This window comes from Hakea prostrata, chromosome 3, assembly GCF_041222555.1.
Source record: "Hakea prostrata isolate BN-2017 chromosome 3, UWA_Hpros_2, whole genome shotgun sequence".
Classification (NCBI taxonomy): Eukaryota; Viridiplantae; Streptophyta; class Magnoliopsida; order Proteales; family Proteaceae; genus Hakea; species Hakea prostrata.
The window spans coordinates 23,904,931-23,921,923 of record NC_142602.1 but is presented as its reverse complement, the minus strand read 5'-3'; the positions used below and the strand labels follow the sequence as shown (position 1 = coordinate 23,921,923).

The window sequence follows — 16,993 nt, the reverse complement described above, 5'->3', positions numbered from 1 at the left end:
ATCATGGATTGATCTACAAAATCACTAGATAAAGATTTATTTTCCATGGGTCCATCTACGTTCCTCATGAAGTCTAATTTTACCCAATCGAAAACACCCTTTATGTTCAATTTTAGACGAAAATAATACTTTCAGTATATTTATTGGTTACAAATTAGCTGGACACAAATATATACCTTCATAACTTTGAGGGAGGGATAGATAAAATACGCCTTCAAAACTTTAACTTTAGCCGAAAATTCGTATTATGCGAAGGGAAATTTAGGTGAAAATTTCCCTAATTTTAATTTACTTTGCAAAAAATGAAAGTAACTTTTCTCCATGTCCCGCAACACGTGGTGCGTTGAGTGTTCCGGTGCGCGACCCACAATACTTATGCTTCACGCGCTTTTCCACATTTTAAGAGGCGAGACGGTCGTGTCGGAGCTGTGGCGTGCGTGTTCCCGTCTGACCACCATTTCAACAAATTCAATCCAGGTGGGCGACTCCTATATATACGCTCGGTTGACAAGAATCATAAGCTGTTTCATTTTTTGAGCTTTCGTCTTCGCCTAGATCTCTAATTAGCTTTCCATTTTATTCTTCTCTTTCGTTTCTAGGGTTTCTCAGAGGGTAGAAGCCAAAAGAAATTAGGTAATGTTCACAATTGCTGTAGATTCTTTGTATCTGAAATTTATGTCTGATTACCGTATTGATTTGCCTTCAAGGTTTGATTTCGGTTCTCATCAAGTTGAGTTTCTTTTTTGGATTTCATTCGCAGGGTTTTAGGTTAATTAGGATCAGAATGTTAGAGCAGTTATTGATATTCACAAGAGGAGGTCTAATCCTCTGGACCTGTAAGGAACTCGGCAATGCTCTCAAGGGATCTCCAATCGATACTCTGATCAGATCCTGCCTCTTGGAGGAACGATCTGGCGATGCTTCTTTCAATTATGATGCTCCCGGGGTGGCATACACGCTTAAATGGAATTTCCACAACGAGCTTGGTCTGATCTTTGTTGCTGTTTACCAGCGGATTCTTAATCTTCTGTACGTCGATGATCTTTTGTCTATGGTGAAGCGCGAATTTTCACAGATATATGATCCAAAACGAACAGTCTATAGTGATTTTGATGATATATTTCGGCAACTTCGAAAGGAGGCTGAAGCCAGGGCAGAAGAAATTAAGAAATCGAAGCAGGCTGCTAAGCCTGTGAGCAATTTGAGTCGGAAACAGGGGCAGTCTGCCGCTCAGAAGGCTGGATCGGAAGGTGGCGCTAGACAAAAGAAAGGTGCGTCAGGAAAGGATGGCGGGGATGGCGATTATACAAAAGGTCGCAAGTCGGAGAATGGATATTCCAATGGTATTGGGATTGACGAATCTCACGCGACTGGTGCTGTAAAAAACAAAGAGAATGGAAGTTCCGAAAATGGGGCTTTCGATGTAAATAAACTTCAGAAATTGAGGTCTAAAGTTGGAAAGAAACCAGATACTGTTAGCAAGGCTTCTAAGGCGGAGGAGCCAAAGAAGAAGGTTACAAAGAAAAATAGAGTTTGGGACGAATCACCCCAAGAGTCAAAGTTGGATTTTACTGATCCTGTAGATGAGAGAGGGGACGAAAAGATAGCGGTTTTGGAAGATCAGGGTGAAAGTATGATGGACAAAGAAGAAATTATTAGCAGTGAAAGTGAATCGGAAGAAGATGAAGAGATAGAGAAGGACAACACGGGTAATGCGAAGAAGAAGGGATGGTTTTCCTCAATGTTCCAAAGGTAACCCTCAAACAAATTTTTATGCCTTAGTTCCCTAAACAGTTTGATTGGTGGAAATTTTTGAATTTGTTGACTGCATTGTAAATGTTATTTGTTGTTGGTCTGATTTTAAGTTTTAGCTAGCTAGTAGAGTTACTTGTAAATTAGTCCTAATCATGTATTCATGTCTGGATCCATACCCTGTGAAGAGTATAATGCTAGACTGAAATTCCTTGTGGCCTAGCATGATGTTTGAATTCTCTCTTTTCCTTTACTTGGGTTTTTATCATTAGAATGCTCTTTTCCTGCAGTTTTTTTAATCTTTCTAGTTTTAGCATGTTAAGGAGAAAACTTATTTGCTGTGTGACCTCCATTTCCTTGGCTTACAATTATAATATTCTGGACCTTGAGTTTGAAAAAAAATGAACCCTTTGTAGATAAGATTTAGCTCTACTACTATATTATGAATATGTTTACTTTTTTTATTCTGCAAGTACATGTGGGTACCTAAGGGAAGGAGAACTCCTGTAGCATTGGTGTGGGATGATGATTCCCAAGTTGGCCATGTTTTACTGACAGAATGACTTCCTTGGCTTAAAGGATGAAATTTAGATCTTTGGGTTTTTCTTTTTGTGTGTGCCTGTGTTTTCTTTTTTTTGGTTGGGGTGGGGGGTGGGTTGGGGGCTTATTGGTTTAGTGCCATCAAAATAATGACAGTTTGACTGAATAAATAACTCCAAGTTGGTTTCTGCTTTTCTCTCTTTGTGACATGATTATTTTCAAGTATAATTCTTGATCATATCCCTTGAATTCCCGTAAACAGATAGATAATTCATACAACAAAAGAGTAACCTTGCAAGTGTAGGAAGACATGTAAAATGAGTCACATTCCTGTTGCATAATTTGGGGTTTCAGAAAGTGGGATCCTTGTTTACATTTTATAACCAGTGCATTGTGCCTGAAATGTCTCCATCACAAGTGCAGAGGTTCCTAGATATGAAATGTGTCTCGAAAATATTCTAAAATTTGCTGCTTCCATAAATGAAACTCCATGCCCAGCTTCCAATGCAAACAAATGCATTAATTGAAAAGTTTATTCTAGGAACCTCAAAAGATTAGGTTAATATTCTGATCCTAAATATTTGTGTAACTAATCAACCTGAAAAACTAGACAGCCTATGACAAAGGCACAAGTGGGCTTCTTTCATCCCTCTTTCTGCGTCTATTATTTGATTATTCCAGGAAATGCAGTGGAAGTGTCATGTTCAGAACAAGACTGATGAGTAGAAAGATATGCAATCCCAAAATTTGAGGGTTCAGATTGCGTTATGTATTCATATCATTGATCAGGAACTCAATAAGCCTGTTTAAAATGGTTGTGGATTGTCTATTTGTATGTTTATTTCTTTTTCCATTGTTAAATGAAATTTTGCAAATAGAGTACAATGCAATTATATATCAATGGAACTTGTTTTTTTCTTATGCAAAACTTCATCCTATTTTCTTTTTCCTTCAGCATTGCTGGGAAGTCAAATCTAGAGAAGTCAGACTTAGAACCAGCTCTCAAAGCTCTTAAGGACAGGCTGATGACCAAGAATGTGGTATGTTGATTTGTGCATTATAAGAATTAACTTTTCCAGACATGTTCTTTTTTTGGATAAATTCTCGATACATGAGCTGATTGTCTTCCTGTTATGGCATCTTCTCAGGCTGAGGAAATTGCTGAGAAACTATGTGAATCAGTAGCAGCTAGTCTTGAAGGTAAAAAGCAAGCATCCTTTACAAGGATATCTTCGACAGTTCAGGTTTGTAAGCTTAGTTCTTTGGTCTAGATAATTGTTTGTATATTCTCTTTTAGGCTATGTTTTGAATTTTCATTTTTGGAAGCTTTATTTCTTAGTACTTAATAACAATTGCAGACAGCAATGGAGGAGGCTCTTGTTCGTATTTTGACTCCTAGACGCTCCATTGATATACTGAGGGATGTACATGTTGCCAAGGAGCAAGGGAAACCTTATGTGGTTGTCTTTGTTGGTGTTAATGGAGTAGGAAAATCCACCAATCTTGCCAAGGTTAGTTAATCTACACCATTTCATTTCTTTTACTTGAATATAATTTTGGGATATCAAATTAGAGACGATGACTAACAAACTTGTTGTTAGATGTAGCCCTGTTCATTGTTAAAAAAGTAATGTATTTCTCAATTGCAATGCTGCAGGTTGCATACTGGCTTTTACAGCACAAGGTCAGTGTCATGATGGCTGCTTGTGATACATTCCGTTCAGGAGCGGTTGAGCAGCTTCGAACTCACGCCCGTAGGCTTCAGGTGTAATAGGGATCACAGTTCAAATTTGTTACTTGTTGTCTCATGTACCTAGAATGGCTTGTGTTGCAATGGGAAATTGACACTTTGAGGCAATCTGACTTTGAAAAATGTTCTCTCTCCAGATTCCTATATTTGAGAAGGGTTATGAGAAAGATCCGGCAATTGTTGCCAAGGAAGCCATCCAGGAGGCTGCGCGCAATGGTTCAGATGTTGTTCTTGTAGACACAGCAGGGAGGATGCAGGTAAACTATAAACTTTTAGATTGTAGAGCTATAGCCGATCAGACTTCTCGTTGGTGATAATAGATGTTGTACACACAGATGGAACAGGAAGGTTCCATCTGTTAGAGGGGAAGATTCAGGGAACCAATTTTTGTTATGAAGCTTATTTATAGTATTATTTGTTTTCCCCCTCTTCTTCTCTTCTTTCTTCCTTCTTGCAATCCTTGAGTGAAGGAGAGAACCTTGCCATGTGATCGGGGTGATGCCATCCATGGATATAAATCCCCTGTCATGTAAAAAGTTAAATTGAAGTTGTTTTACAAATAACAAATGGAGCCTGAAGGCATAGCAGGGGAAGAATCACTGGAAGAGAGAATTGCATTATTTGCTGTTTTCTGGCTTTGAATATCTGGATGGGGGTTGGTCATAACTTGTGATCATCCAGCTCAAATTTCAATTCATACTTAGGTTCAACCAGCTTCCTTACCATTCTTAACATGTCCTGTATTATGTTTTCCCCCCACCCTGTATATTATGGGATAGGGCTTATTTCAGTTTTTGATGATTAGGCTTTGTAAAATTCGTCCGTTGAGTCCCACCTGTCTGGCAATGTCAAAATTGGACATTTCTGTCCTGTTTTATGACATGAAAACTGTTTTGTATATCAAAATTTTTATTCAGTTATATTACTTTTTTAGGACAATGAACCACTGATGAGGGCACTTTCAAAGCTCATCAACCTTAACAAACCAGATTTAGTCCTATTTGTTGGAGAAGCGCTGGTTGGGAATGATGCTGTCGATCAACTATCTAAGTTCGATCAGGTTAGCCGATTTGATATTTTATTGAATTGTAACACTCTTCTTCTGTTGGTAAGTTAACTTGCTGCTTAAACAACTTTACTTTCCCTTGTACAGAAACTAGCAGACCTCTCTACTTCAAGTGCCAGGTTGATTGATGGAATCCTGCTCACAAAGTTTGACACCATTGACGATAAGGTATGAGATCTTTCCTTCTGGATCCAATCATTACTTTGATATTGCCAAATACAGTGGCTTTGGGTTTGCCCTCAGATTTTTTTTTGTCCTGGGAATTTCACATTATCTGCATGGTTAAAATTGTGCTTCCTAATTCGTTCTTATATAATAAATTCTGAAACCAATTACAACAGGTTGGTGCCGCACTTTCTATGGTTTATATTTCGGGAGCACCAGTGATGTTCGTTGGTTGTGGACAGTCCTACACAGATCTCAAGAAGCTCAACGTCAAATCCATTGTCAAGACCCTTCTTAAGTGATTTACTTCTTTCTCCTCTACATTCCATTCAAAATCCGTTGTGCTGCTGCTACTTTTTGAATCCCCCATGACCTCATCTGTTTGACAGTTAAGGTGAAATGGCTGTTTGTCTTTGTTTGAGAGTAAAGTGTCTAATTTATGCTGCCTTAATAAACTGCTGGTTTTTCTAAGAGACATCTAAGTTTGTTGCATATTATAAAACACGATCCATGAAAAAATGGTGTATACAGGTTATAGTATATGATAATATGAATACTAAATTCTGATACTAAATGGGACCGCACGTTGAAGACATGGAAAAATCAGGATGAGCGTATGATTCGATCATTTGATTGAATTCAAATATTTGTGAATACCCCTCATTGCACAAATGAAGGCTGTAAATACCTTCTCTGCCATAAATTAGGTGGAGAAGTACTGAAACTGAAGAATTCAGCCCAAGTCCGGTTTCTGTGCTCGCAATTTTAATTTAGTTTCTCCGAAGACATTTCAATCCTAGGCTAGCTTTTTCAGTCAGTGCCATGCTTAGTAGCTCCTGCTTCTCTATTCCTTTTCCCCAGTTCCAGCAGCGAACGGATGAGAGAGAGAAGAGAGAGAGAGAGAGAGAGAGAGGAGCTGAAGCTGGGGCCAGTGCTGTCGGGTATTGCTTGGCCCAGAAAATCTACTCATATGCTTTAACAAGTATGCCTGAACAACATTAGCACTCCATCGTTATCTTGTATAAGCAGAATATAAAACAAATGCTTGCCAATACATCTTTATAGAATGAAGATTCATTACATACCGAACTTCCACAAGGCAGAATATTTAATTGGTCTCTTCACAAATGGTGAGTATATCTATACAAAACATAACACAGCCAGATTGTAAGCCAGCCATCTTGAAAAGGAACGAATCAATCCTCTGTAGGAAGAGAAAATTCAGCATCAATATTTTGCCGCCCGTTACCCTCATCTGTCGTACAATAACCGATGTCTCCATGTAGAAAATAATACTCTCATCTATCCCGGAAGAAACCTAAGTGTTACGACGTTTATTCGAATAGTTCGAGCTGTTAACGCCTCAAGAGCCAACAACGAAGTATATCAACATATAACACCACGCCCGGCATGTTCAGGCCCACACACACTCTAAGCCACCATGCGTGCGGCATCATGGGGGCACAAAATAACACAACACATCTTACGCTAACCAGGGAATCGAACACAACTTCCTGGTTCTGATACTAAGTCATGAGTTATGACTGCTTATCCCAAAAGCTTGAGTTGTTACATGAGGGCCACAACAATGAATATCAACACAAAAAGAGACATAGAAAGCAAACTCTAAGTTACTCTAGAATTTCTGGACCTTTCTCTTCTTAAAGAGCCACTAAAAGTTTAATCATTTTCAAAGATTATTTTCATGAATATACCAAGTGTACAAAACAAAATCTGCAAGTAAAAATTGTTGCCTGCCACTTCAGATAAATTTTAAATAATCCAATTCACTTTCCTGGCCATGCTACAATGGCATTCCACTCTTACATGTCATCTCTTTGTGAAATAAAGCAATGACAGGTGAGAAAGTTCTGTAGACAAATGCTTAGTATGTTTGCAACTTAATTCTCATGTTAAAGACATTATTTGCCAGTGTTCACCACGCCCACCTACCCTTTTCAAAAATTTAACCCCAAACTGAAGTTTTGAAATTCAGGATCCACGGCTAGATTGGAACCAGACAATCCACCTGAGTTTAGCCAAGTTTGGAAGGAAAACTTGGGGCATCAGGAGGATAAAATCAACCACCACTCTGATCCGTGAATCATGATATTTAGTCTTAAACACTATGATGGTCACAATGTCTCAAGTATAGTTCCTCAAATCCTCCCCAAGCCATACCCCCTCCCCCCCCCCCCCCCCAAAAAAAAAAAATAATAAAAAAAATAAAAAAGAGAGAAAAACTCTCCAACCCCTTCTCTCTTTATGTTCAAGAAAAGATGGCACGACATTTAGATTACATTTGTCAGCTAATGATTTGCAAAAACAAGAAATGGTAAGACACACAAGATCACATAGAATGCACATAATTATCTAGACTTACAGCAACTCCTCATCCAAGTATGTGATTTCAAATTCACCATGAGCTCTCTTTCAGGTGCCGTAACAGGTATCTGAATAACATAAAATTCATAATTAATAAGTCGAACAGAAATAGAACTCTTTATTTGGGCAATGTAAGAAAATATAATATCATATTCAGAAAAGAAATAGTTCAGTAACCATTCAAGTCACCCCTTCCCACACAAAACTTCATCCCAATCTTAAGCTACTCAATAGGTGCTTTTATCCCCCAAGCTCTGGGACAACGGAAAGCCAAAAAGATATCAACTCCCTACTCGTCAGTTTTTCATGTCCCCAAAATTAAAGGATGATTGCTTTCTCCAAAGGAATCAGCACAGAGCAAAGTCCACATATCAAGCTATGGAAGGCTCTCCATCTAATCCAAAACACCAGGTAACTTACCACATGCAGCTGCAAACTTGTATCTTGCACAATGATTGACGTTGTCCTCAAATTCAGGACATGACATACACTAATTAATGGTCTTCCAACCTCTTCCAATGAGAATATCAATTGCCAAACTTTTTTTTCAAATTCCAATCAAATCCTTCAAATATAGAATGCTACACTTCAAATAATTCTGCCTGGATACATATTTGACATTATCTATGAAAACCTAATACATAAGCAGACGTCCTAAATGTAGAAGGGAAACAAGAGGAAGAAAAGGGAGAAAATAAAAAACCAAAACTACAGAATCTCATTTCATCACAATGCCTTAATATCCTATTTCCTCAATTAAACCTACGACCGATCAATATCCATTCATTTTAATGCAGTATCACAAGAGAAATGAAAGGACATACCTGTTGGATTCAAGAAATAAAAATAAAATAAAATAAAATCATACGCATTCTCATCAGTGCTACAAAACTGATTAGATATCTTAATAGAGAAATTTGTTTTAAAAAAATGAAAGAGCACAGTATTGTTAGAAAGAGAACTAAAATCTTTCTAGTGTGCCAAGAATTGAGTTATAAAGTAGAATAAACAGAATGGACTTCAAATATAAGCATTAGATGAAACTTCATAATACTACTCCTAATATGAAAATATATGATAGATACAGCATTTCATATCCACCAGAAATAGATAAACACTAGGAAGACTAGAACCAACCCACCCATCCCCAAAAAAAAAAAAACCACTTTACCAAATTGAACCTGATTGAATTATAACTCATAATTATCAACAATTAATATCAAATACAAAGTCACATCAATAACATGGAAGAAATTGCTTTCCATTTTCTTAAACCATCACCACCATACATCAAATTTTTCTGACAAATTAATTGATGTCAACAACTGGAAATAACTCCCAAAGCCAAAATTTTGAAATAAACAAAGTTAACAACCACCTTTCTTGTATTAAGAGGAGTTAAATCCGCTGTGGCCTACAAAAACAACTCAGTGAACTTGTTCAGCACTCTCAAAAATGAACTAATATACCTAAAATACCTAAAAGACCATTCGAGTACATGGTGAATTATTCCTGTAAATTTGTACTCTAGAGGCAGAAAGATACTGCAACTACTAGTTATGCTTGAAAGTTCATGGAAATAGCCTCCCCACAAAGACGGCATATATTTTTCTATCAAGAATAGGGGATGCATATATTTACCCTGTGAATGCCCTGCCACATGGGATGCTGCTTCTTTAGGTAAAACGATACCAGGCAGCATCCTCAATTGCAATGAACTCGCAACTTGCTGAGACCTTGATCCTGGAAATTAAGTATACAGATATTCCCACCTTGCATGTGAAAGACAATCAATTGGATTATATGACCATGTTGTACTCTGGATGTAGGACGAAAGTGCTGCTAGTATGTCACCAACAAACCAGCCTAGTTACAGGTTTGCAGCCTGAACTGATTTACTGTGCTAGCATTCAAGTCAAACTATCCATATCATACAAATCATCCTGGAATTGAACATCAACCTATCTCAGTTGCTCTGCTCATTGCAGTTGTATGAAATAACAATGTTTCTTTTGAACATAACTTCGAGGAATAGTGGTCGTGATATGCATACTAGATCCACCTAATCTATTCGAAGATTCTATGAGCGTCAATCAGATTCGATCTGCTCATGGTATTAACTACATGAATCATCATATAACCAAAGGGTTCACTCTACTCAGATTACCAAACATCAAACACCTAAAAATAGGAAAATGCAGGTCTCATAACCCACTCAAAAATTGTTCACATGTTCTGTTTCTAGGTATCTTGGAAATACAAATTGAAATTTATGCCAATTTTTATGTCAAGTTTGTTTCTTGAAACAAAGACTCAAGGCACATGGATTCAAGTGAAACAAGTTGTAACAGGGTTATCATAGTTATTTTCCATCTAAACACAAAATGCAGAACTTTCACAAGTTTGCAGCTTTGAACCCTGAAAATATTTCTAGAAGCAAAACACTTTTAAGAATCTCTTTTTGGGAACGAAAACATGTAAACTATTTTTGGTGCTTCTTTGAAACACAAACATTGGGTGGGTTATCAAATGGGTTTTACTCGGATTTGACTTGTGCTACTAATGAAAAAGCATGCTATAATTTTAGGAAACACAAGAAATGCTAAAAAAGAAGGATTTATTGATAAAGCTAATCTAGATTCTTCTACACTTTCTAAAACCTTTTCAGATGAGCTTAAGACACAAGCATTAAATTGGAAACAGTTCTAGGAAAAAGAGATCTGCCTTCTGTTTTTTGAAAGCTTTGTAGACATTTAATTCTCCACCAAGTTAACCTTTGGTTGACATCCCTCAAGAACACCACTCCCTAGCATTTTGAAACATCCGCATCCACGGACTGGGGCCTTTCTTGTCAACATCCCATTCCTTTGGATACCACGGGAACTGCCACATCAAGAAGCATCGCTCAGGATGAGGCATCAAAGCGAGGTGTCTCCCATCTGGTGAACAGATTGCAGCTACTCCCAATGGGGACCCATTTGGGTTAAAAGGATAACACTCTGTAACCCTCCCATCATCATCACAGTATCTCAGTGGAGCCAAGTCAAGATTAAGGACATGATCCAAGATTTCTTTGTCAGGGAAATATGCTCTCCCCTCACCATGAGCAGTCCATACACCCAATGTACTACCTTCCATTCCTCTGAACATTATTGCAGGTGAGTTACCTATAGCCACACTAGTGAAGCGGCATTCAAATCTTCCAGACTCATTGTGGATGAACCTTGGCTGAGACGGGTCCCCACCTGTACCAAGGGTCCCTCCAACTTGAGATCCTGGGACCCACCCCAGCAAAGCCATAAGCTGACACCCATTGCAAACTCCAAGACTGAATGTGTCAGGCCTGTTATAGAACTCCTGGAATTGTGTTAACAGAGGTTGATTGAACCTTATGCTGGCTGACCAACCTTTTGCAGAGTCCAGAACATCAGCATAACTGAAACCTCCGACAAACGCAATCCCGCGAAACTGGTGTAGAGAGACTGCCCCACTGAGGAGGTCTGACATTGTGACATCCCAAGGTTCAAAACCAGCAGCATAAAATGCAGCAGACATTTCTCTGTCCCCATTGCTACCCTCCTCTCTTATCACAGCTACTTTTGGTTTTGTACTTGCTTCAATCCATTTCCTATCAGTAAATGTAGGGGTAAAGGATAACTTCCATGAAGGCTTTTTCCTGCTCTTCAGGCTCTCCTTTTCTGATTCAACACAAGAAGCCAATCTTTGAAACCTTTCTAGGTGAAAACTGGTTTCCTCCCACATGTCTCGAAGGTGGGGCATTTCTTCTTTCAGCTGGATTGCCCCGTCAACCCTTAGATCTATAGTGGGCGAATCAGTTACATGCCCAATAACATCAAAGGAAATATCGACCATCTGAAGCTTCTCCATCACTATATTCAAGTTCTGCTTGCTAATCTCAAGGATGAGACCTAGCTCCTCCGCAAAGAGCATTTCAATAAGGCTCTTCTCATGTGAATTCAAGTCTAAGACAACACCACAGTTCCCAGCAAATGCCATTTCAAGGACACAAACAATCAGCCCACCATCACTGATATCATGGCCAGCTGAGATCAGTCCATCAATAAGCAGTTCCTGAACAAACTCAAAAACTGTTTTGAGGTAAGCGACATCATCAAGATCAGGGCATTCATCTCCAACTTGATCAAAAACCTGAGCAAGAGCAGATCCACCCAAGCGCCGTTTTCCTTTGGCCAAATCAATGTGAAGCAGGACACCTTCATTTCCAAGCTTCAGGTCTGGAGTCACTGTCAATGTTACATCTGGGCAAGTGGCATAGACACTGATAACAAGATTTCCAGGAGCCTTGACAACCTCACCAGATGCATGGGCTGCCATGGAAAGACTATCCTTACCCCCATCAATTGCAATGCCCAACTCAATCATTGCTTCTGAAAGTGCAATAGCAGCATCATACATTGCAGCTCCTTCTCCATCAAGCTTAGCAGCATACATCCAGTTTCCACTTGCCTTCACATCAGAAAGAGAAGTAACTTTCGCCCATATGAGATTTGTAAGTGCTTCTCCCACAGCAAGCCTTGCCATTGCTTTTGGATCTAGCAAACCCTTGATGGGCTGCTCCCCAATTGCACAAGCACCCCCAGACAGGTCGTTGTATGTTTGAGCAATGACTGCAACATCAGAAAGCGTAATTTGCAATGGCCCAACAGTCTGTTGCTGTGCTACAAGACCTGTCACACACCTATCTACTTTAGTTGTCAAAAAGCGCTTTGAGCAAACAGATGGAAGCCTGAGAACTCTTTTTAGAGAATCCATTAATGTGACTCCAGGGGCAATATCAAGTGGTTCACAAGTTTGGACTACCCTGTTAAACTCAAAGCATTTCTTAGGCATGTCACCAAGCACTTTATCAAGCTCAAGATCCACAGCAGGAGGAGGCTCAGGAATTCCACTTGAAAGACTGTGTTCCCTTGCTAAGCTATCTATAAGAACAATTCGACCCTCACCACTGACAATTCCAATAACAGCCATCGACACCCTTTCTCTATCACAAATTGATTGCAGAAGATCACGGCTCTCAGGCTTCACAAGAATTGCGTCCTGTTCTTGGTACTCGGCACCCCATATCTCTAGAACTGACATTGTTTGGTCACCAACTACAATTGCCCGTATATCAATCTCAGCACCTTTTGGATGGATTATTTCTTTGACAACATTACAATTTCCACCAGCACCCTGATCATGGATGCTGATAATTGGGTTCTTCTCCCCCATCTCAACACAAGCACGAACAACACGGTACAACTTCTGTGCCATCTCTGCATCCCCCCGCTGTACTGCATTAAAATCAAGCTCTGCATCGTTCTGGCCACTGACCATGCTTGATGCTGCACCACCACCCATTCCTATCCTATATGCTGGTCCTCCAATCTTCACAACTAGCATACCAACTTCTGGCTCACCTTTGGATATATGAATATCATCAATCTGCCCAATACCTGCACTAAACATGATGGGTTTTAACCATTCTCTCCTTTCCCCACTTGGAAGTCTCATTCCAAAAGTTCTGGTGTATCCCTGTATCAATGGTTCACCAAACTTATTCCCATAGTCAGATGCACCATTGCTTGCATCAATAAGAATCTGCAGAGGGGAAGCCAAATTTGAAGGGTAAGTAAAAGATGGATCTTCCCATGGTGCAAAGGACCCTTCAATATGAAGGTTGCCAACACAATAACCAGCTGTGGAGGCCACAACAAAAGACCCCCTCCCAGTAGCATGGGTATCCCTAATTCGACCACCAGCACCTGTCTCTGCACCAGGATAAGGAGCCACTGCACAAGGGAAGTTGTGTGTCTCTGCAGTAAATAAGATATCAAGGTCACAACTAGCAATGCTCAACAAAGATGTTGAACCAGGATGTGCTGGCCGCAAATGCTTCACGAAGAATCCCCTGATTGCACTTGAGTTGTCCTTGAAGCCAATAACAGAGTTATTTGGATTTGCCTGCAGGGTGCTCTTCACAATTTGCATAAGAGTCCTACTCATAAGCTGGCCATCTATAACAATTTTCCCATTGAAAAACCAGTGCCTGCTGTGTTCACTGTTAGACTGTGCAATATCAAAGAGTTCCACATTTGTTGGGTTCCTCTTGATGTCATCCCTGAAGAGTCTTGTGTAATACTGCAAATCCTGTTCATCGAATGCCAAACCCATTTTTTCATTGATCTCTACCAGTGCTTCTCGTCCTCTCTCCATGACTGGAATGTACCAAATTTCCTCAGGAACTACACTAGTCTTAAATGACATTAGCTTCTGGGGATAAATACACTCTGTCATTCGATCATGAACCATTCCAGCAAACTCATTAATGTCCTGTTCCTGCAGCAAAACAGACTCTGCCTTAAGATACAACAAGTATCTCCTTGACCTTTCCATGCGGCTCACCTCAGTCAATCCACATGCTTGACATATTGATACAGCATTAGCAGACCAAGCTGTTGTAAAAGACAGACGAGGCCCAACTTCAACCACCACAGTGAAGGCATTTTTCTGAGTTTCCTTATCAAGAAAGCTCTCTGTAGCCAAGTTCTGAGGCTCATAGGTCTCTTGGAGAAGCCATTTTAGTACTCCAAGCTTTTCTTTTGAAATCCCAGAGCTAAGCTCAATATTGTAACACTGCTCAGTTTTCAGACCTATAATCCGACTAGAAATCTTGGATTGGACCTTCTTGAGAAGTTCTGCGGTTGCATTGTCTTGAAGCAGGGGGGTTCTATAAAAATGTATGATCTCCCCAGTGGTGCTTCCAGTCACATTTGATTCTTCATTCACCAAACTGCTGACCATTCCAGAAGCTACAATCCTGGGTTTTACATCCAGCCGAACCCCAGTTGCATCACTTCCATGAAATATCCTCCTTGTATACTTTTGTTGCCGACGGGAACCCCAGAGCAAACACTGTATCTGTTTACTCGAACTCCTCTGTGGAAAAATGTATTGCCTTTGTGAACCCTGCAAAAATGAAAAACAATCATACATTTGTTAAAAAAAAATTCTTCATCCTTTTTTTTCCCACTCAAATAAGTAAATATTCTGCACTTAGAGGGAGGTAGGGTGTAAATATAAAACTGAAAAAAGAAGCTTACCTGCAGGAATTCCGCTACAGTGATCCCCCCGTAGCAGCCATTCATTAACTCTACCAAAACAACAACTGAGATTTATAAGCTTCCTAAGCAAGTAGGAATGATCTGGGTATAGCCATTGCTTAGTTTCAATAACACAGTAACTATAATGAAATGGGGATGATTAAAGTTTCTTGGGCCACATTGCTTAGGAAGCTAGAGGTTAACAATGCAAAAAATATGGACATATTCTCTAATGCAGCGGCTGAATTCTTCATCTAACAAAGAAATAATAGAATGTAGGATGCAAATTGACCAAAAAGGAACCCCTGAAACTGGAATAAACACAAGGTAATTGCTAAATCCTAAAACCCCACTCCCACCAAGTCTAAGACTATAAAAACAAGTCTTAGATTAAGTAAAACTGCAATTATCACCCTGGCTGCAATTTTGTCTTCTCCCGATGGGTTCTTGTTTCTTTTCCAGAACAACTGAAAAGTCTGTTTTCATCAGCTCTGTAAATTAATGGATTCATTGATTTACAAATAAAAAGAAACATGGTTCAATGCGCTTCCTTCTAACTCGAGAAAAAACAGTGGCTACTGATCGATTGCCCTGAGAGATGAGAATTACTTGAACTTTAAAAACCGAAAAGCATAAACTTCAATCGATTTCTCACACATCCGAGGGCCGATATTATTTCTTCAATCAAAGGTCACACGCAACAGCAGCGAGGCGAGCGGCGGATGCAAGGTGAGAAGAGGCTACTCAAAGAGTAAAAACGGTAAATAGGGATTTACAGTAAATTCACATGTTAGATACGTTGCGTAGATTAGACTTAGAAGCATGAACAAGTATTAACTAGTTACTCGTGAGAATTGAAAATTCAAAGTTGAGAACACCATTGAAATTCAGATGTTAAAGCGTGAAGAGAAACATGAAAGATGAGTGACACGGAAAATGGCTTAATAGATTTCAAGATAGATTACTTACGAAAACGTGGAGCGTGTCTTATTCTTTTCAGAAGCAACTCTTGGATAAACGCCCGATTAGAGGGTTTTTCAATTCCTTCACTTCACTACGAACCTTTAAAAACAGAAGGAAAAAAATTGGATATCTTTGAGACTTTGACAAGGAACCGTTCTTCCCTTCCATCGAAAACCGAAAAAACAGATTTGCTTACCTAAATCTTCTTTTCCAGTTCGCGTAAAACAAAATTTGCACTCTCTTTCTTCCTCGCCTAGCGTTTGAAAATCCATTACCTATTTGTACCAAAAATGGAAAATCCAGTACGCATCTGTCGATGACTAGCGAGTTTCAAGTAAATCATATCCTGTAGTTTTCCTTGACTCAACATTATAGTGACGTCGTAGAAGAAATCTTCTCTTGCATTACACCATCCGACATTGCCATTTTTGCGTTCAGAAACAAAGCTCTAGGTCATAATTAAAATTTTTTCCAAGCTACTAAATATGGAGAAAGCTCTAAATCATTGATCTATGAAATCCAAATTCTGGAATAAACGATCAGAATTAGAAAAGGCCAAACAATTTGAGAAGCAATGAATTTTTCCTTACGAAAGCAACCCTTCAAGGGAGCCTTTCCAAGGGGGAGAGACATACAAAAAATGTGTAGATCGAGGTAGAAACGGACAATCAGCGCCCATTCTCAAATTATTTGGAGTTAAAAGTAGAGTGACGGTTGTAAACGAGGATATTCACTATATGGTATATAGGTGAACAGAGTAATGGCTATTTATGTGATGGTCTCATTACATGTATTTAGACTTTTTTTTTTTTAGTAGAAATGGTCTATATATTAATGCGTGACCCACGCAAAGCATCCAGATTACAAAGATCAAGAAACCTAGGATCAAAAATAGGCCAAAGAGTCTGGCACAATATGGACACATCCTTACTAGCAATGAAGTCTGCTATAGCATTACACTCCCTATTAACATGAAAAAAAAAGATATTTTGAAGTCGAGAAGCAAGATTCACCACGTCCGATACTACATTATGAATGTCCCACTGAATCAGCTCCATCTTGGTCACAAATTTGATCACCTCCGCCAATGTGATTCTATCAGGACATTACAAAAGCCTTCCTCAAAGGCCAACAAAATACCTTGTCTTACACCAAGAATCTCAACCATTAGGGTAGATTCGAATTGGGCTGGGATCGCCACCCCTTTGATGGGCTTGCCCTTTGAATCTCTGCACATGATGCCCAACC

The 16,993-nt window shown here is 39.3% G+C and overlaps 2 protein-coding genes across 3 annotated transcripts; one reads left to right on the top strand and one right to left on the bottom strand.

Annotated features, from left to right (window-relative positions):
- The first annotated feature begins 405 nt into the window (after nucleotides 1-405).
- Nucleotides 406-6,137, top strand: LOC149021760 (signal recognition particle receptor alpha subunit family protein). 2 transcript variants are annotated; one of them, XM_089149955.1, is made up of 11 exons: nucleotides 406-477; nucleotides 600-633; nucleotides 761-1,752; nucleotides 3,248-3,332; nucleotides 3,441-3,536; nucleotides 3,651-3,803; nucleotides 3,950-4,057; nucleotides 4,180-4,299; nucleotides 4,977-5,102; nucleotides 5,196-5,276; nucleotides 5,450-6,137. In XM_089149955.1, the coding sequence occupies exons 3-11, from the start codon at nucleotides 785-787 to the stop codon at nucleotides 5,573-5,575; spliced, it is 1,863 nt and encodes a 620-aa protein (XP_089006081.1). In that variant the 5' UTR covers nucleotides 406-477; nucleotides 600-633; nucleotides 761-784; the 3' UTR covers nucleotides 5,576-6,137. The 2 variants fall into 2 exon arrangements, with proteins under 2 accessions (XP_089006081.1, XP_089006080.1); XM_089149954.1 differs by lacking the exon at nucleotides 406-477 and having other exon boundaries at nucleotides 487-633.
- Nucleotides 6,138-10,132: 3,995 nt separating this feature from the next.
- Nucleotides 10,133-16,430, bottom strand: LOC149021759 (putative phosphoribosylformylglycinamidine synthase, chloroplastic/mitochondrial). Its single transcript, XM_089149952.1, has 4 exons — nucleotides 15,942-16,430; nucleotides 15,752-15,844; nucleotides 14,783-14,832; nucleotides 10,133-14,648 (listed from the first exon to the last, which is right to left on the bottom strand). Exons 3-4 carry the CDS (start codon nucleotides 14,825-14,827, stop codon nucleotides 10,449-10,451), a joined length of 4,245 nt encoding a protein of 1,414 aa, XP_089006078.1. The 5' UTR covers nucleotides 14,828-14,832; nucleotides 15,752-15,844; nucleotides 15,942-16,430; the 3' UTR covers nucleotides 10,133-10,448.
- Between the last annotated feature and the right edge of the window lie 563 nt (nucleotides 16,431-16,993).

Coding starts and splice junctions, on each gene's coding strand:
- LOC149021760 (XM_089149955.1), top strand. CDS start 785: ATGTTAGAGCAGTTATTGATATTCACAAGAGGAGGTCTAATCCTCTGG. Junction 3,537..3,650: donor GGATATCTTCGACAGTTCAG/GTTTGTAAGCTT, acceptor TAACAATTGCAG/ACAGCAATGGAGGAGGCTCT. Junction 5,277..5,449: donor TTGACACCATTGACGATAAG/GTATGAGATCTT, acceptor CAATTACAACAG/GTTGGTGCCGCACTTTCTAT.
- LOC149021759 (XM_089149952.1), bottom strand. CDS start 14,827: ATGAATGGCTGCTACGGGGGGATCACTGTAGCGGAATTCCTGCAG. Junction 14,649..14,782: donor CTGTAGCGGAATTCCTGCAG/GTAAGCTTCTTT, acceptor TCATTTTTGCAG/GGTTCACAAAGGCAATACAT.